We start from the raw sequence: 20,935 nt of genomic DNA, 5'->3' as shown, positions 1-20,935 counted from the left end.
ATGTGGTATACTCCACAACATGATCACATTGTAAAGAAGGAGAGGTGGTCGGGAAACAGCCACAGAGGAGGTCACAACAATACATATAGAAAAAAGAAAAAGAGTGTTATCATGTTTGTTTGGCTTCAGCTATAGGAAAGAGACATTCACTTACACAGTCTTAAACAACGTGTGGTGTTTTCAGCTCTCAGGAGGAGTTAAAAGGGGGCTAACATCAGTTCAACACAAACCATGAACCGTATGCCACCAGTTAACTAGTAGAACACTTAATGAAAATAACGTCAAAAATCGCGAGTACCACATTAATTTGTCTACTTGCCTGCTATAAAAAATAACTGTAATCACTCTCAATTCATCTGAATGGACGAAGGGAAAAAAGCAAATAGTGTCAAGTGCTTTTATGCTTTGAGTTAGGTTGTTTTTTTTTTTCAAATGTGGGTGTTCAGAGCGCTTCAGCAAATATCCATGGTGTTCTGAGCATCTGAAAAGTGAGGTGTCTGGGTTCTATTAGCAGATAGCAAAAGGCTCAAGGATATTCTCATTGGTTAACGGTAACTGTTGATATCCTTACCACAAGGACAAAAATATAGACTGCTGCTGTAGAGAACATACATTTGTTCAATTACTAACTGTGATGTTTCAGTTCAGTTTCAAGTCATTATGAAGCGCATATTTCAAGTGCAAACAGTGACAAAATCCTTATAGGAGTATCTGAAAATATATTTTCAGTTACTTGGGATATCTCACAAGATTTGTGTATGTTTACTTTGCAGACTGTGTTTTAAAAAGCCTGAAGCAAGATGGTGATTCAGAGATACTGGCTTAGTGTTTGTAGTCGATGCTAAGGTAGCTGATATTGATATATTGATATAACAAACCAAAAGCTCTGAAAAATGTTACATTCTGTTTGTGTTAAATGTTAAATTAAGTCCATATATTAGTATTACTCTGTGCATTGATCTAATTATAATCGATTCAGGTCCACAGACCTCCATAACAACACCACTGTCAATACATAAATTAAAAATCACCAAATGGCTTTTAAATTAGACCTTCTCCTTCAATCCTGTATCTATGTGCTCAAAATCAAAAAGTTTAAATAGGATACAAGGGATAAAAAACACCATCTGGCTTAAATCTGGTTCCTTGTGTCTCTCTGGGTTTGAAAGTCAGCCTGAAACAGGACATCCAGCCAGCTGTTACTCTGACAACTCTACGGCATCTGACTGTAGAGTGGTTGTGTAGCTGCAGCAAAAAATGGGCATGAAGTTGGCAGTGACGAGCTAAAACTAACCACCATCACCCAGACGGACAGCAGTCTATTTGAGGGGTCAAACACTGTGTCCAATACTGTTTTTATCCACTTGAATTTTTCATTCCTGACCTTCAGTACAGGGCAGAAATTACTCACTCACCCCACGCTGTCAGCAAAAAACACTTCAACACAGAGAGCAACAATCAACTGGATTTTTCTCCTTGAAGAGTGGACAGGAACAACAGCATTTTAGTTTCAGCCATGCTATGGGCATGAAGCAGTTAGACAAAGTGATGGTATGCAATAGTCAATATCGAACTAAGGTTGTTCCATTTACCGGTACATGATCTGAAGACCACTATGCTTTGAGAAACCGGAAAAGCTCTTGACAGAAACACTGTCCGAAGAAGCTCCAGTCTCCTCATACAGTAGCTTCAATTTCACTTATTTTTTAGTAAGTCTTGGGAGAAACAAACACTTTCTAACTACATTACCCAGAGGGCTAACTGTCCACACACACATACAGAGAGTCAATGACTTTACATGCGGTATTCACTCTTCAGGGCTGAACTGCTCGTTGCCATTACCTACAATTCCCAAGAGTTTTTTTCTGTCATAAACAAGAGTGCAGCAGGGAGTCACTGTACTTAGAGCTGTAGAGAACTACAAAATGATGCAGTAAGGGATACGGAAAGGCACTAAAAGCTACAAGGAACTGCCACATCTTTGTGTCAATCTCTCCCTCCCCTCCCCTCACCCTGTCTCCCTCTCTCTCCCCCAGGAACATCACATGAGCTGCAGTAGCAGAAACCTCCTGAATTATTGAAGCAGACAAGATATATCTCAAACCACACACACACACACACATACACACACTCATACACACAAACAGTAACTGTATCCCTGCCCTCAGGGGGAAAATGAGATAATGACCAATTCAATCTGACATGGTTTTAGAGACCATAAACATCAGAGTGAGAGAAAGAGAGGGGGTGAGAGGAGAGATCCTGACACTGATCGAAAGGAGGACTGGGGAGGTGTGAAAAAGAGAAACAGACTGCCCATGATTTATTTCACACTGTGACACACAGGGTTAGGAGGGCTGCTTTTAGATGTGATCCGAGCAAGACGGCCTTCTTGTAAATAAAATCTGCTGCGTTGCATAATTGATTGGTCTTCCCCTGAAATATAACATGTAGCCAAACAATTTATTCCAAAGAGTGATGTGTAATTTGAATGCTGTTTGTATGATCGAGCTATCATGATGGGCAAAGCGATGATTACGTCCATCATCTCAATAACAGCGATTGTGATTACAGGGAACAAGCACAAGCAGACACACACTATCAATCAAAGCATGAAGCTATCTATAAATCAGATAGAGGATATAACCTCATAGTGAACACAAGGAAATGTTGATCCAGTGTGGAATATTGCAAAATACAAAAGATTATGATTATTGTGACAAAGAAATAACAAAATGAACACTAATAAATATTTTTCTGTCTCATTCAGCCTTTCCTACTGTAATGTAGGATAATTGCTTGCTATAAACAACGTTTCAATGAGTCACATTTACACTGACTGACTGCAAGTGTTGGGTCTCCGTAAATAATATTATAAAGAGTACGGTCTAGACCTGCTCCATATGAAAAGTGTCATGAGCTTTTGTTGTAATATGGCGCTATATAAATAAAACTGAACTGAATTGAAATGACTGGTTCATTAGCTTCTTTGCAAAATAATTAGTACATCAACCTGAAAGGGATGAAAGTTGGTCTGTAGGTTGGTCAGTCAGTCTAGACTGAAATATGTCAACTATTATTGGAGTAGATTGAAATAAATTATGAAATTCAGTAAAGACATTCTTGGTCCCCAGATGAAGACCTGTAATCACTTCGATAATGCTACTTAGCAAATGTTAGATTGCTAACCTGCCGATCATCGGCATTGTCACTGTGAGCATGTTGACGTTAGCATTTAGCTGAAAATATAAAGAGAATCAAAGAAAGAGACACCAAACCAAAGGAAGAGAAGATGTGGTTGAGATAGATCAAGGAAATAAATGAATACTGATCAAGAAGATTCTCTTGTTCGCCCCACTTCTACGAGCTTCTAAGTCCAAGCACCACAATACAATCCATCCCTTTTATGCACGTAGAAAAAAAAGTCATCAACATCCAAAGAATTCCCCTTTTCATCTTTCATCTTTACTGCTGTATAAATATATGCATTTTGATGTCTCTTGGGTTATATTCAAGTCTATTTGGGTTATTTTCCAAAAGCAAAAGGTAGAGAGGCAATGAATCAAAGAGCAAAGAGCAGGCATGAACCCAAGACCTTATACTCCCATCACTGTGTGAACAGGGACTTCCTATTTGGCAAAGTAACAAGCAGGCAAATAAGGCTGCTATAGCTCCTCTCCAATCCTAGATTTAACTTATAAAACAGATTATAAAAAGAGAAATCAAACACTGGCATGTGGAGAGATGTAGAGGGAGCCAAACCTCGAGGAAGAAACATCTGATCATACACTAGAAACAGCGCGCAGTGTGGGTGACAGCTTCACTAATGGCAACAGAAACTCACAAAAATGCATAGAAAACTATTCTGACAGTTAAATGTATGTATATTTTAACTCCGGTATGCAGAGATGATGATCAAAACGAGCTATACATGTTTTATGTATGAAACTATACAGAATTTAGTTCACATGCAGGTACTGCACACTCACACACATACATGCACACACACACACACTCTACTCCTCCCCCTCAAAACCAGCTGTGAAAATCACAATATTATAGACATATGCTGACAGAAATCTGACTGCCTGTCATTAGTATAATGCAGATTTCCTAACAATAATGGCAGACATCCATGAAAATGAAATAGGGTGGAAATATAGTGGGGACAGCTTGAAGCCATATGGATCACTTCTGCATGCAGTGTAATGGCATGTTAACACTGGGAATTAAATTTAGAATGAATCTGTCTTAGTGCTGAATTGATGAGCCGAATAATCAATCAAATGATCGAGATCTGTCAGCAGCAATTTTGGTCTTATTTTTCCTTGAATTGCTAACATGAACTTTTACTGGATGATTCAGATTCACATTTGTAAAATGAACTAAAACATTTATTTATATATATATATATATATAGTATATATATTATATAGATATATATATATATAATATATAATATAAGTATGAAGTAAGCAATAAAGTTTTATGTAAAATAAAATTTTGATCTGATGAATCGCCATAAACATGTAAGTAAACAGGCAGATATAGGAGGTTACACAGGGTGATGCTTGTAGCTATATATAAATAATAGTTTGGTATGTGCAACACAGGTGATTAAATCAATCCCTATAATAATTTTATCACTCCAGTGTATAGAAGCATCTACTTTCTATCAGAATATTGGTCTAAGTAAGAGATCCTCATATAGAACTAGTAGTAGAGTATGTCCAGGTTTTTCCCCAATGGTCCGTGGGAGGTTTCTCTGTCTTGGTAAATCTTTAGACAAAAGCAGAAAATCAGACAGCATTTCTTCAAAAGAATCAACAGCTTAGCAGGAGAGCTTCATATCAGCGCCAGATAGACTGACAGAAAGACAATCCCCACAGAGAGAGGGGAGCTGCCATGACAAAGCTGACTGAAACACACACACACACACGCACACACACACACACACACACACACACACCACACACACACACACACACACACATATTGTATTGATGGTGGATTCCACATTTCTCCCATCCTTCCATCCTCCATCCGTCCATCTGTTCTGCCCACAGTGTTGATGGGCTTCACATTAAAGCTCCTCCTTTTCCTCTCTTCTTCTACCATCTCTCTTTTTTTGCCCATTTCCTCTTTCTTATCGCCAGCCAAAATTACACTGGCAATCCTTTAGCTTTCCTGTTTCGTCCCTCTCTCTCTCTGTTCTACCTTCCAACACACACAAACAAACACACACACAAAACCTATTTATCCTGGTCATAGGGGACAGTGACCTTTGACTAGCCTGCGACCGAATTGCCCTCCAGTGTGTTTGTGTGTGTGTGCATGTGTGTGTTTGTGTGTGTCTTCCAGCCTTTTCACACTCTTATTGATTATATCAAGGCACCAATCAGGGTTACCAGGCCCTGTAAATTTACTGATCGATCTCTGCAAGAGCCTCAGGGTGGATGGGAAGCTGTATGTGTGTGTTTTTATGTTTGTGTGGGCATTCGTACAGAGACAGCCCTACAGAGATACATGGACATTTTCCACCAGTGAGTTTGAAGCAGTACTACATGACACAGAAAAGAAATGCACTTGCAGCTGGAGCTATGCAATCCTCATCCCTCTCCACTCACACAACCACAATCCTTCAGTGCTGAGATTACAATCAGCATTTTCTCATTTGAAATCAATAGCTCAGAGTGAGAAATATGCACGCAGAGGGAGCGCATGGAAAAAGAAAAGGGATGAAAAGAGCGGAAAGCATGAGAGAGAGAGACGGTTTATTTTGAAGGGCACTGTCTCATCAGGAATTAGTCGAGTATAAAACAAGAGAGGGAAGAGCCAGGAAAGAGTGGGGGTGATAAACAGGATGAAGAGAAGGTACAGAGGCAGCTTAAGACGAGAAAAAGAAATGGAGGACAGAGAAGGGGACAGATAAGAACGAATGACAGGTGTTGAACCAAGTCTTCCCTTAATTGACAGAAATACTGTATGTCTGCTGGGGAGTAGTCACTCACAGAGTTTATGTGTACACTGGGAGAAGGTGAAGGTGACTCCAGGGTTCGTCTTGTCTTAGCTGCCTCTCTAAACCGCACCCTGCACCCCACACCCCTGCTGTACAACCAGCCAATCAGGACACACTCATACACACCCGCGAGCAGACACGGACCAGTTCATTTGGATGCAGTGGCAAGCTCCCAGGTGTGAATGTGTTCACTGTCAGGCAGAGCAGGGATGAACAAGAACCTGAAAGCTCAGCAAAACCCTTTCCTCCATAAATGCAAAAGGGGAAAACATGTAATACAAGTCACCACAGCCACCAGCTTTGAAATGAAAATAATAGTGTCGCTTTATGTGTGTGTACATTGCTGTGCACATACAATCCTCTTGTTTTGATAAAGACTGACAGTGGGGGTTCGTGACTGGCAGCCTTCGGAGCGAATGTCGTCTTGGAAGAGAGAATACTAATGATAAAAGATGACAGCATTTAATTCTCACCATGAGAGGGAGCTGAGACTGGACACAAATGCTAACACACACACACATTCACATGGCAACCACACAAATACATACACGTCGGTTTGTGACATGCCAAGATTTTCAACCTGCCACCAGGTCCGCTAGCCAATAATAGACAGTCTGGAGACAGAATGCATTACCAGAAATATATGAGGAAATATGCAGTGCACATTCGATGTCCCCCACAAATAGGATTTAGTGCATTTGTGAAAAATTGACTGCATATGAGCAAAAGCAGGATGGAAGACGGGATTTCAGTAAGAAAACAGAGAAAAGAAAGGGAAGGAGGACAGGGACAAGAAAAGCCTCTTTTAGGAGAAACAAACAATGGGCTAAGGAGAGTGAAAACAACTTTTCCTCCTCTTGAGGATAGACACTGAGCCTGTCTGAATGGCAATGACAGCTTTTCTGTCACTGTTTACAGACAGAGATTCTGACAAGAGACACGGGAGGAGAAGAGACGAGACAAAAGGCAATGACAGGAGACAAAAAAGAGACAAGATTATATAACACAAAACTACCTGAGACAACACCAGGGCTAGGCATTGTTTTAGACACTAGTACCAATATGATAACAACTGATAACAAAACCCTGAAGATTTATGTAAACAGTCCATCAATCTAATCTCTAATGTTCAATGCCAACTTCAGGTGCTTTTGGTACAGACATATTCCAGTGAGTGTCACATCAGTGTGTGGATCAGTGTTTACATACCCAGGCTCATCTAATCTCGAGCAGTTCTGATGATCAGTTCTCTACACATATTCTCAGCATAGCTCAAAGAAATGCTGATACACTGACTCCAACGCTGATGCTTACTGTACCTTTACCTCAATACAAACTACCCAATAATTTCCCTGCACAACATAAATCCACCAATAATAGACTTGCTAAGGCCCCAATAGCAGAACTGGCTTGGGCCGGCCAGCTCAGCAATAATATGTGTTAGCAGACATCACTATTGTATAAAAAGCAATTACACCAGGAGCTTTTCTGTTATTATCCGGTGTTAAATAATACATCAATCTTATGACTTTGCCCTCCAATAAATTCGACAATGTTAAAAATTGTTTTGCTCCAAATTATACAATATATTTCCTCTTTTCACGGCAGAAACCACATAAGATTGAGGTCAGCGGTTTTGACACGTAAAGGTGAAATAATTAGGCATAATTTAGGAATAGTGTAGGACTATAATTATCAGCTAAAATTGTGTCTATTACTCCAAGAGCACTTCTGTACGAGGAGAGCTAGAGAGCATGAGTGTCTGGAACAAATACATTATCTGGCCATACAGCGACGATGTGGAAATCACTATAGTTATACATTCATGAATCATGGCCTCAACCGTGCGTGCTGGTGCTACAAGATTTGGATTGGGTATTAAGATCTTCTGTTTTACAGCTGTGTGTACCATTGTTCCAGCTGGAGCCCTCCTGACCGGAATACTCAGATGTAGCCAAGAACACAGACACTTACAGGCTTACAACAAAGTTGACCCTGCCTGAAACAAAAATGCAGTTGAACTCAGCGCTGCATACAAATGTGTGTATCCACTTCAGCTATACTTTATTTGCATAAAAGCTTGTGGAAATCAAAGTGGTGATTGTAACCTCAGGAAAATGGAAATACTGTTGGCACAAATTACAACAACAAGTGACTTGGTTAAAGAGCAGCAAAGGTGGTTAAGCAAATTTAAGGATTAAGAGGCTATTAAATTGGTTAAAGACGTGTAGTTATCTTCTAACCAGCCAAACAACCATACTGGAAACAGGCACTGTACTATAAAAAAATAAAATAAGACACTATTCCTCAAGACAACTAATCCAGGCAGTTAAACAATGGCGGCAGGTGTGTGAAGAATTATTCTAGCTCAGCCAGCAAGCCTGTTCATAAACTTCAGTCTGAAGCCAACACAGTGTGTCATTTATTTCACAAATGTGTCCTTTTGTTTCTACAAAACATCTGAAATTCATGTCTGCATCAAGTACACAAGCAAGTTACAAAGACGTCAGCTTTGTTTGGATTGAAGAACTGGAACAATATGATGGTAATAAGGGATATTTCTTCACAGCACGCACTCCCTCAGTAGAAGTGGAGTAGAATAAAACTGTCTCTGTCTGCCTTACACGTATCTTCCAATACATTACAGTTCAGTTATTAAGAGTGCGACTAGGCAAAAATGATAAATTAAATCCAATTTTTCTTCTATGTTTTTAAGATAGGCCACCTGAACTTTGACTGTTAAACTACTGCACCAGCTCCCCTGCTGACAAATGGACACTCATACATTATGCAGGAGGGAGCAAGTGGCTCATCACGGATGCAGAGTGAAACATGGCAGGCACAGGCAAACGGCAGGGAGGGGGAGCCAGGGGTGAGGGCCCAGTGAGAGGGAGGGGGAAATAGAGAGGGCTATGGCTGAGGAAGCACAGGGTCATTCAGAGCTCCAGAGACAGAGGAAGAAAATGAGAGAAAGATAGAAGCATAGAGGAAAAATGTGGAGTTCCTGTCTCAATGAGAACTGAGAGGAGAGGAGTGAAATTGACTGAGTGACAGATAACAACCCTTCATGTGTCCGTGTGCCTGTTCTTTTTTCATTCACAGAGTATCAAGTGAGTCCCATTATGAAGAGTCCATTTTCATCTCCATTAACTATGAAACTGTGTTGATTTGATGTCATAATCGGCCACCAGATTTTAATCCTTTATTATCCTTCAGATCCTGAACATGTGAGCACAGTAGCAGTCAGAGCGTTGGGGGAGATTAGGACAGCGGTCATGACCCGGGGAAAATGGGCAAAACACAAAGATTCTGCAAAATGAGCTTGAGAGATATGTTATGCTACCTCTCCTGTACATTACAGGTAATTTAAGTTGTGTTATGATTAGCTGGTTTGTGAACGTGAGTTGTTGCATCAGTAGTCACATTTGACTGAGACTTGAAGCTGCCTGATTTTTGGTCACCAGAGCTCCAAAGAAACTGTCACTGGGAACGTCATATGGTACGAATGAAGACCACCTTTTATGATCGACGACCTGTGATTTCACCACAAATTTCTCACGCCTTTCATCTGAGACAGTCAAACCATCACATAGCGTAAAAGGGGCCATTGAACACATCATGATCACAGCTACAGTACGTTAAGATCAGGCATCCTCAACCATAAAGCCAATCATCACAGTTGCAAAAAATGGTTGTTTTGTTGTTGGAAATTACAGAGCCGTGTTCTCCAAACCTAAGGTCCTGCTGTCTGTTTGTACCAACGAGGGGAGGAGAGAAATCACAAAGAAAGAATGGAGGAGGAAAGAAGGCACAAAACAAAAAGACAGCCAATGTTGCAGGAGACAAATTACAACCAGCAGGTTTCCCTATGTGATAGGGCAGACAATACACAAACACACATGGACACACACATAAACACAACGGCAGCTCTCGAAATTTGGTCGGTGGCATTGCTTGAAATATTAAACATAAATGTCACAGCCTTTCCCCCTATCCATTGCTCCTCATCTCCCCTCCTTTCCCTTCCTCCTCTCCCTTCACCCTGTCCTCCACCCCCTACACTGACAGTTTCCTGTTAATGAGTTTCATTCGCACAGGAGACCACAGCGAGAAATAAACAGTGGGCAGCACACACACTCACACTCCCACAGACACTGCAGGTAGCACAGCCCTGACTGAGTGTATACAGACATGACTAATACTAGCTCCAGTACAGTAAGGGGAAGGCCAGCTCTAATAAGGCCAAAGTTAGCCCCACTGTCTACTGAAATCTCATCACATGTTAGCAGGCAGCAAACAACATAATATAGTATGGTATCAAGTGGGAAATGCAGCGGTTACACTGTCACTATCAGGATGATGGCCACTGGTTAAACTAGAGAGTTTAGCATTCCTGTCATTCTCCAATTGAGGCCAGGGACCAGAGAACAGGGCTTGGAGCAAAAAAAAAAAAAAAAAAAAAATGGAGGTCAAAATATTCTGAGAAGAACACAAGCTTGTTCTAATTCTTCGAAGAAAAAAAAATGTGTTCAGAGAGCTCAAGAGGGTATTCATTTAGGAGTCACCAGCAGACGGCAGATGGTTATGCACTTTCCAACAATAAAAGCATGTTTTGGAAATCACACTGACAAGATGGAGAGTCTATCTCAATAAGCAGCACAGCAGCAGAGCTGAAGTCATTATGTTCATGACATGTTGGATTCACTGTAAAAACAACCCCCCCTTCATCTTCCACCTCTAAATTAAAGCTATATAATCTTTATGCTGAATGAAATATTCAAACCCAAGACTGCATGTTTCATGGCCAGTACTCCTTTTATCTCCAGCATCCAAATTCAGCCAGATATATTTGGAATCTTTGAGTTTGAACAATGTGGCTACACAGCAACTGTCTATGCTTTAATTCTCACTTCACAATAATTAGACCTGGATGTTGATGTCACTGCAGTGAGTGCCTGGGAAATATGCTTAGACCTCAAACATCCTTTCAGCCTCCTCATATTAAGCACCTACGGTATTCATAAAGTCTTTCTGAAGTCAAAGCTTACAGTAAGAGCAAGAAACACATGACTTAAATAACTTAGACAATCATTATACACATTGAGCAGTCTGCTTACCTGAAGTCAACTGTAGAGATAACATGGCTACTTCTAAAAATATATATACCTGATGTCCCTGACGAAATAAGCCTTGATGATTCTCCATAATGGATTCATACGAAAAAAAGCAGAAATACTGAGAATAAAGCATTACTGCAGAGGTTGTTCTGTATGTTATGGAATACCACTGGACTAATAGCTGCACATAACAAGTCTCGGACTAATTTCTTCTGATTCTGACTGAAATAGATGATCAGTTATCAGTTTAAAAAACAAATCCCATCGCTGTGGTATGGCCACTTGACACAGGACTCAATGATGACATGCCCATTGTTCATTGGCAAGTTGAAAACAGTTCAGTGGAGAAATCCTCTTCAGTCAGTCTTCAGTGTGTCAGTCAAATCATAAGCTGTAAAGATTTTTTTTTCTATCACGTGCGCAACTCTTTAAAGCAGGGTTTGGACCTGCTGAGTCTCTACAAGGTGGATTATGCCTGCTGGCAAGTGTTCAAGTACTCACCGGGTGTATCAAGGGCGTAGTGCGCTCCCTCTCTCTCTCTCACACACACACAAACACACTTACAGACAAACAGACATACACACACACACACTGAAGCTAATTAGGATTGCCCCTTTGGCTAGATGTTGTGTCTCTCAGTGTAACTCACATCTCTGAATCTGTTCCAGGATCTGTCCTTGTTGTACTGAGCCACGGTGCTCAGCCATTTGTCGTTAGTGTTCCCGGAGACCACCGTTTCTCCGCTCAGCAAGAGAGCCACGACAGGTAGTATGAAGAAAAACATCTTCTGAAAGCAAACACAGAGAAAAAAAAGAGAGAGGGGTATGAGACGTAGTGAGAAAGAAAATGAGATCCAGAGGAGAGGAGGATGCAGCAAAGTGTTATCAGAGCAGAATGAAGTGAGACCGTGCACTTTACAGAAGTCTCATATTGTGACGCACCACGGGTCACAATGTCACCGTGGAACATTAAAAGCTTCCAAACGCACCGCAGATAATGACTGCGCGGGGTTCACAGTGTTCATATTTTATCAAAGTGCTGATCCGCTTTCTAATCCGATTAGAAACACTGGAGAGTTGTCACCACGGCAGATGGGGCACCGCGAAAACGATTAGCTCGCGAGCTTCCCCTTCGCCAATTTAAAAAGCAATTAGCGGCGTCAACACAATTCCCGCCCCCACGGAGCTTTGTCTTGGCTTTCATCCGCTGTCTCCCCGGCACCACGAAAGTCGACAAAACGGGCAAGTACAGACTTTGATTCTTCAGTTTATATATGTTTGATAAAAGCAACACTGCTTCACCTACCTGGGATAGTTTTGTTGGGTGTTCAAATCCTGATTCCCTGGAGAGAATAAGTCCACACAGCCCCGGGCACTCCGGTGGCACCCGACTGCTCCTTGGATTGACGGCAAAAAGGAAAGCTGCGAGGACGAACGGACCGGGAGCTTTCTCCTCCTCCTCCCCCTCCTCCTCGGTCACCAGACACCGCCTCCTCTCTCTCTCTCTCTCTCTCTCTCTCTCTCTCTCTCTCTCTCGCACTAACCGTGTCATTGATTTTCAACGGAGGGATTTTTTTTTCTCTCCATGTACACACCAGAGAGCGAGCAGGATTTGGGAGCCGTGTCAAAGCGCTGTTCTGGGTGTATGAAACACAAATTTCATGTTAGTCACGCTTCTCTGTTGTGGAATTCAAGCTCGTGTCCACCATAATAAATACAATTAAGACGCGCAGACGCGTAAAATCAGCGCTGTGGTGACGCCTGAAACGATCCGTCGAGGGCAGGAGCGCTTTTTTAGCACCATGGAGAGAGGCAGGACATGAAACAGTTTTTTATAATGAAATCATAATCCATAAATGGGACACATAACTAGGGCGTTTATTTATTTATTTATTTATTGAACATATGTTTAAATATTGGGTTTTCGACGCCTTTGCAACACTTTTTGTTTCACTTTTTCACTCTCTTCTCACAGAATGTGTCTGTGTGTGTGGACAGAAGGACTGTCAAGTGGCACCACTCACCATGTGGTCCGGTTCAAGTCCATTTAATGGACCTGTTGTGGCACAGATGAAGCCAAAGGTGTAGCTCCTTATCTCCCTCGGTTTCACATAAAAAAAGGTTCTTCTATTCCAGCCATTCTGGCTGATTTCACAATTCTCTCTTTTATTGCCTGCACTTCTGGAAAGTATTAACAGGGTTAATTTAGTTGAAAAGAGTAGTCAGGATTATGTATTCATCTTGACCTGCTATGTTGCAAAACTTGCTGGCCCTGCAGGAAAAGGATTTGATTTTGCCAACATCTATACATCTATATTTGCTTTTATATGTGCTTTTTAATGATTCTGAATTGTTTTGTTGTACAAAGTTCAATGCTGTTTGAGCGGTTTCCTTTAGGAAAACTAAAACCTACGGGTAATCTACTGCATTTTCACTGTTCTTAGTCCAGAGTCAGAGCTCATTAAAAATGAAACGGGGGAAGTTATGCACACTAGTTTGCAGTTTTGTTGCCCTGCAGTGTGGATTCAAGTGACACCCGGAAACTTTGTTTATGAAATATTGTATTTGTTTAATGTTTGTCTACATTATGTACAGCAAAAGTTTGAAAAATTAATTGGGTGGAGAGTTCTCATCACGAATAAGCCTTACTAGTGTTTTTGTGTCTGGTGGTATCTTCAGAATACACAAATCAGGATTGTTCCCGCAGGGCCGTGAGCTTTAATGAAGCACTGCAGATGGAGGAGCTGTTCAAGTAGGAAAACATTTAACACATCAGAAATAATTTTTTATCACTCGATTTTGACAAATAAGTGGTAGTTCTACTGCTTAGATGCATCCTGGATCACTTTATCTATGCATATCACTGATATATGTGCTCTATTGATGGTAGCTGTTTGTCATGGATAGTATAACAGTCCACTTTACTTAGAGGAACACAAAAATGGTAATTAATGTTAAGTTAATCATGACATGAGTGTAAGATGATGAGATAAAGTGCTCCAAGGCCAACTTGTTAAAAGCATCCAGGTGTATTCAGCCATAACTGCATATGTATGAGCATCTATGACAACTTAAGCTAAAAGTGAATGTTTCCGAAAATAAATAAATAAACATAATGGCTTCCCACAGGTGGTTCCATTTACTTTCCAGCATGGTGATGAGTGAAACTAGAAATATGCAGTTTATTGAATTAAATTAAACGATATGAAAACCACATTTGCACTAACTGTATTTATAATTATTGTATTGCAATATTGCAAAAATTTTTCAATAAGGTCTTCGATAGTACAAGACTGAGAGAATGTGCAGTGATTTGCACAAACAACAAAAACAAGGAAAACCTGCTCAAAATTATATTAAAAACTATTTTTAACTTGCATTTAGAAGCTGGCGCATGTCGCCATTTGTTTTCTTTTTTAATAAGGTAAGTTGCTTGCATTGAAGTTTTATATTGCATTTTTCATTTTGTTTATATCTGCAAGATACAAAAGACTATTACAACTACTGACTATTTTTTTTTCCATGAATTATCTGGACTTTAATTTGTTTATGCAGTAGTTAAGTAACTAGAGCCATAATCAAAGTTCATTACACATGAGCTAGGCCACTATCATTGTATTCTTATAACATACAGCAGTCAATCAACATCATAAAGTTAAAGGATAGAAGTGAAGATCTGCATAATACAGACGAATGATGAGACGTTCCTTTAAAAACACATTTCTTATCCATTGCCATCTTGTCCTGTGAAGTACTTTGTGAGCGGTGAAACTGGGAAGTCGAATAAGCAGCTTATGAGTTGAATGATTATGAGACACTTGATTTTGACATTTAGAAGCTCTTACACAACATTTATATGCAGGATATGTTAACAGTTATGTAGCCTGTGTTAAATGGGCACCCTGACATTTACAGTAAATCTGGGGGGTAAAACTGTGACACTTATTCCAGTCTTGGAAATGAGATTGAGCATTTGTCCTTCAGTTACTGCCAAATGGTTTATTTCCATTTCTGTTCACATTTTAACCTTTTAGCTCGTTTCCAGAGACACTCTGCAATGTGCACAACACCAATAAAGATGCACTTGCTCCAAGGAGCTGGGGAGAACATATCTGGAGTCTATGTCTTTCACATAGATTTAAAAGTTTAGTTGACAAAAGTGCAAAAATACTGACATTAAGGACAAATAAGAGGAATACTGGACAGAAGAGCTAGCTCTCTGACATGGTTTAAGACACAGTGACATAATGAACAGTGATCTATTGACATATATATGCATCCATACACATATGATAGTTTGGATTCATTGTTACAGTGAGTATCAGATGTTTTTTGTTTATATCCTTTCAGATTTTACCGAAGCCCATGTTTTCAAACATCTGGGAAAATGCCTCCTCCTTTTAGGTGAAACCTCAGGATATTGTTTTGCTTTTGAATAGCAAACCTGATGCCCTATATATTCAACATTTCTGACCATTGTTCATTATTATTGTGTTAGTATAGCAGCATATCCAAAGGCTTACCACTCCCTGAGTTCAAAGGATCCAATGCAGACCCACTTGAGTTAGATATTCCCCTGATTTCCTCTCTCTGTTTTTCTCTAAATCCCAGCATCTACAGAGGGGGGAGGGATATAAGAGCAGCTGCAGGGCGGCCAATTTTGAATAATAAAGATCAAAAATATGTGAAACAAAGCAAAGGGGAGCAATGTCCCAGCAGTACATTTACTGTCATACACACCCCACATTGCACATGCAGATGGCGAAAGCAAAACAGGGAGGGGGGGTGGGAGAAGGAAAACAAGAATGATGAAACAAGATTAAAGTTCTGTGGTTATGTATGTGTGTGTGTATGTGTGTGTGTGTGTGTGTGTGTGTGTGTGTGTGTGTGTGTGTGTGTGTAGGTGTGTTGGAGACAAGCGAGAAAGAGATGAGAAGGGGAAATGTGCGGGAGATGTTTGAAAGTGAGCAGTGGGGTGTGATAGACTGTTTCTTAATGAGCTATGTGTCTGTAACTTAACTTGTGCATGAGAACTTCAGTTCCACTTGAGCAACTCCAGTGAAAAGCTCCGTCAGTCTGCCAGAAAACGGACGAGGATCATAAAGCATATCAGCCTTCTAGATGATATCCGCCTAGGCTGTCCCACTGTGCAAGGTGCAAAATGCAGCATTTCCATCACACAACAGTTCACATTTCTTCTCGCTGCTCTCAGGGGCATTCGTAAATCCAATCATACATCTGACGTTCCACATAGGATGAAAAGAGAAAACTCACAGAGCATGAAACTCAGCAGCAAATAGGATAAAGAGTATGAATGTCTTAGCATCCCGATAGATGTTGTTGTATGTATCCTAATCAGTTCCTCATCGAGGACCTTCGTGACAGTCATCAAGATGTGTTTTTGACTTCACTTAATCTAAAAACAGGACTAATTTAGTATCAAAGGGATAAAGAGATAATATTCAGCATGTAAACACATTAAATCACGACAGACATCTGACTCTTTTGGAAACAATCTCCAATCACCTTTGATGTTTGCCTCTGTCGTTCGGGCACTACTGCATTTATGTCATCTTTTTCAAAGCAAAGCCTTTTTTGTCATTTCCTTTAATATTTCTCTGAAAAGTTGGTTTGTCAAGGTTTGAAAAAGTTCTAAATGATCACAGCGTTTCTTTGTTGTTCTTTAAAAGAGGTTTTAAGAAGGGACAAAATAAAAAAGGGAAATATTTATATTATATGAAATTCAACTTCACTTCAACTTGCCTTTTATACACAGTAGTATCTTCTTTCACTGTATTATACTGTCCAAGCAGCTGCAGAGAAATGCCTGAGTTAGCGAGTGAAATCATGGGATTTGTAGTCCTGAACTGGTATACTCATACTCTACATGCCAGAGTGTTGCAACCAGAGTAGCTGTCCATGGTGCTGAAAGTTTCCACTCACCACAATGTAGCAGGAAAACTGATAAATCAGAAATGTACTTTTGTCTGGCTTTTGTCTTAAAATTAGGTGAAAGACCAGCTGTGCCCTAAAGTGGAATCACATTCAATTTCTCTAACCTCTCTGAAAGAAAAACAAACAAACAAACAGTTAATTTCAACAGATTATAACAGGCTTCAAATTTTTTCAAACCTCTACAACAGGAAAGCTTGTGGGTACTATCGATCAAAATAAATTATCTGAAAACTATGTTTGCTTTATAACCAAACATCATTAGGTAAATAATGATCAGTCATCCAGAAAATAACAAAGAAAGCTTCTCTGAAACATAAGATACTGGAGACGTCTGGAGAAACACAGCAATGGAGCACACAACATGTCATTATGCTTCTGATGACAGAAAGTGGAGAGCATACTATGGCTTCCTGGAAAAAAAATATGTACAATAAACTAAATATAAACTATAAATCTCAGGGCAAACATTGAACAGAGTGTAACCTACTATAGATAAAGAGAAAGACAGACTCAAGTAAAGATGAACTAGAAAAGAGAGAAAGGACAGTCAGTCAGTGATGCAGACAGTGAGGTTAAGACCAAGGACAGTAAAGCTAGTAGTGAATAGGTAAAAAAACAAAAAACAAAAAAAACAAAAACAAATGTGGGACTCTAACAGAACTGTACTCTGCTGTAAGTGTTGTGTTTGGGGTCTAAAGACTCCCAAGCTATTCCAGAAGAGCAGAGGACTCATAAGAAGAGAAAACAGTTCAGTTTAATAAACCAGCAATGACACAGAGAGGTTATCTTCCTACAGCAGCCCACTGTTCAAGAGGACACAACAGGCAGAGAGTTGCACTGCAATGCAGCATAGCACCAAAAACTGCTGGGCCTCCCTCCAAGGAAGCAGTGATGAGACAACATGCAAGGTCATTGAGGTTTCTTGACTTGGGCAGTTAGGAAAGCTATTCTCATGAGGAGTTCCTCACCCGAGACCAGGACCAGACACAGCAGTAGCCCAGGAAGGGATCTCTGACACAATGTAAAGAGCTATTATCTGCAATGACGCAGAGCAGCCCTCTCTTCACCTTCTTCAGATATGATCAACTTTAAGAGCTTTTCTTCCATCAGGGAGCTTATTTATATTAACTCTGAGTTTCAGCCTTGACTAACAAACAATATATTTTTTATGTCTGTGCTTGTCAGATAACCAGAGAAGAAAAACACATTGTGCACAGATGTGACACAGTTATGTTTTTGGTTTGGTGCTGATGAAGAAAAATAATAGGTCACTGAAACTTTCCATTCATGAATGAGTTACAGGCTATATGGGTCAATGTTTCAACACTTTTTTTTGTGTGTGGAATAAAGTAGTGTGAACAGACCAGCACACAAATGCTAATGTGTTATTCCCTAGTTTGGGGGATGATCCAAAATAAAGGTGTGAACACACCCTCTGTAGATATGCTGTAAGATACAGTGTCTTCTCTATTCACAGTGACAGAGAGGAAATTCTGTTACTGACCACAGTTGTAGGTTCACGGCTGTCTCAGACTGGGAAGAAATAGATTAGCCTTATCAAGGTTTTCTCAAAGGAATGTTGCAGCCATGAAAACTAATTACACCCTGGATCCACAGAGAACAACTATAAAACCCACCAATCTATTGCATTTTATCATATCAGAACTTTGCCAACGGATATATGTGCAAAAAATTCTGACTTACTGTTTTGTGTTTAATCGTATTATGTGGTATGTGAGAACATACAGTACAGTATGTGTTGCCTGAAAATTCCCAGAGGTGGTGACATTACTTATGTGACTGTCAATAGTCAAAACAGAAAACCAAAATAAAGAGAAGATAGAAAGACCAAAGGAAAGAACAGTGTCCACACATTATCCCTACAGAGAGTTGGTTTAATGTTATTAAATTAATGCTAGAAAACGGCTCCCCCATCTCCTTCAAACCTGTGTCATATTTGCAGAAAATGCCAGTCTAAATCTGTCTCTTTCACTGCTCAACAAATCACTCAGTCCTTCAAACACTTGACACTGACAGTCTGACTGCCAATTAGAAAGACTTTTCTGCCTCTCTGTCTATCAATCTATCTCTATATGTCTTGCCTTTCATTTTTTTTTTCTTTTGTGCAGGTCAAAATAATCCATGAGGAGCAGCCTCGTACCAACACAGTCAATCTGTAAGACAAATTCTTGGCATGTCTGATCGAAAATGTATTAATATTCCAGAAGGAGGTGTTTAACATTCAACTGACGGTTTCTCAAAGTTCAGGCACACCCTGGCACACCAATCCTTTAGGCAAGACGTGAAGTGAAATAAAAGAATAATAAATTGGTATGTGTGCCTACAAAACTACTTGAAATGATTGGCCCTTGAACAATAAAAGAGGCAACAACTGTCATAATCTTTAGTTATTTAGCAGAAAGAGTGGGTAAAAAAAATTGATCCTTGTTTAAAAAACTGTCTCAACTAATCTCAAGTATATCAAACAGGACATACAATGAGAAACTTTTGCAAATCAGTACTGCAGGCCTCTGTCCTTTGTAGTTTGAACCAAACAGTTGTTCTTCAATCAGGAGAAAATAACAGAAAGAAAGGCTTGAAGATTCTTTTTTTTTTATTTGCGCATAACAGGAACAGTTGAAAAGATATGAAAGAAGCCTTTGGTGGCTGGAACCCCATTGTTGCAGCATCATTTCACAGGAGGTAGTCACACCATGAGCCATACAGAAATATCCCACTAATGGAGTCGAAACATAGGAGCAAAGAACAGCCCAGCTAAGAGATGTGGACGAATGCAGTGTGGATGGATGTGATGTGGAGTGAGATTCCTGATGAGCTCAGTGGAAGAACCAGTTGAACAGCTGGTTCTAAAACCACTGCGTGGATCTGACACTGAAATGACAGTTGGCAGCAGCAGAGAAAGCTACAGTGTGACAGCAAGAAGGAGGAGATGATTGGCTGACAGGGGTCATGGAAAGATATGACTGACTGAACTACATCAGCTGTAAGTTGAAGACTTTAAAGTATCAGACAGTTTCCTACATGTTGCAGGAGTAATGGTGGCAGAAGAGGTTCTTAATTGGAAGATCTCATCTACCTTATTTCACCCATATCAATGAAACAGCAGCTTATCATCATTTCTAAAACTTTTCAACCTGTTCAGCATTTTATGTGTTCAATAAAGCCTCAATTACGTTGTCCATATTTGACATTACAGTTCCCAGTACAGCATCACAAAGCATTAACATCTTAAATTTAGTTGTTGTCCAGTGTATGTACATGTATTAATTTCAGATTTCAATCTAATGTATCCTGAATTTTGCTAGTGGTGCAAGTGGATTGCTCCGTTAAATCTAGTGTCATCAGAAAATAAGCCCATAGGGGACATGCAATCTATATAATATAATCAGCGTTTTTAAACAGCTCTTCTGAGTTCTTCTGCCTTCTCATCTCATTTGTGTAGAATAAAAAACAAAACCCACAGCCCTGAGGGTAATGTAAAATGAAAATGATCTTATTATGAAAAACAACCTTGCTGCATATTGTGGCTGTCCTGTGGCAACAGTGCACCTCCAAAATGTCAGCTTTTCATGAAATTTGGAAAATGTTCTTGGTTTAAGCTCGGTCTTAACTCATGTTAATGTTTTTTATGTACATTTATGATCCTTAGGAGGGTGTATTTCGTCTATCAATCTATCGTTCATAGGTTTTTGTCTCTTTCCAATTTTCTCAGATGCCTTCCTTGGCCCATTTATGTCACTAGTATATTTTCTTACTTTTCCTCCATTTCTATTGTATGTCTAGTTCCTATTCTCAGTTGTGATCATCCAGCTTGCAATCATTCT

General features: G+C 39.9%; 1 protein-coding gene across 2 annotated transcripts in view; it reads right to left on the bottom strand.

Moving 5' to 3' along the window:
* Positions 1 to 12,620, bottom strand: part of spock1 (SPARC (osteonectin), cwcv and kazal like domains proteoglycan 1) — a 98,703-nt gene extending 86,083 nt beyond the window's left edge. The window contains exons 1-2 of one of the 2 annotated variants that reach the window (XM_019253728.2): positions 12,442 to 12,620; positions 11,786 to 11,923 (exon numbers count right to left, since the gene is read on the bottom strand). In XM_019253728.2, coding sequence (XP_019109273.1) covers positions 11,786 to 11,920 — 135 coding nt within the window. In that variant the 5' untranslated portion in view covers positions 11,921 to 11,923; positions 12,442 to 12,620. The remainder of the gene's footprint in view (positions 1 to 11,785; positions 11,924 to 12,441) is intronic. The other variant, XM_019253729.2, reaches the window with a different exon arrangement.
* Between the last annotated feature and the right edge of the window lie 8,315 nt (positions 12,621 to 20,935).

The sequence above is a fragment of the Larimichthys crocea genome, chromosome I, assembly GCF_000972845.2.
Source record: "Larimichthys crocea isolate SSNF chromosome I, L_crocea_2.0, whole genome shotgun sequence".
Classification (NCBI taxonomy): domain Eukaryota; kingdom Metazoa; phylum Chordata; class Actinopteri; family Sciaenidae; genus Larimichthys; species Larimichthys crocea.
Note: the sequence above shows the minus strand (reverse complement) of the source record. Positions and strands in the feature narration are given on the sequence as shown.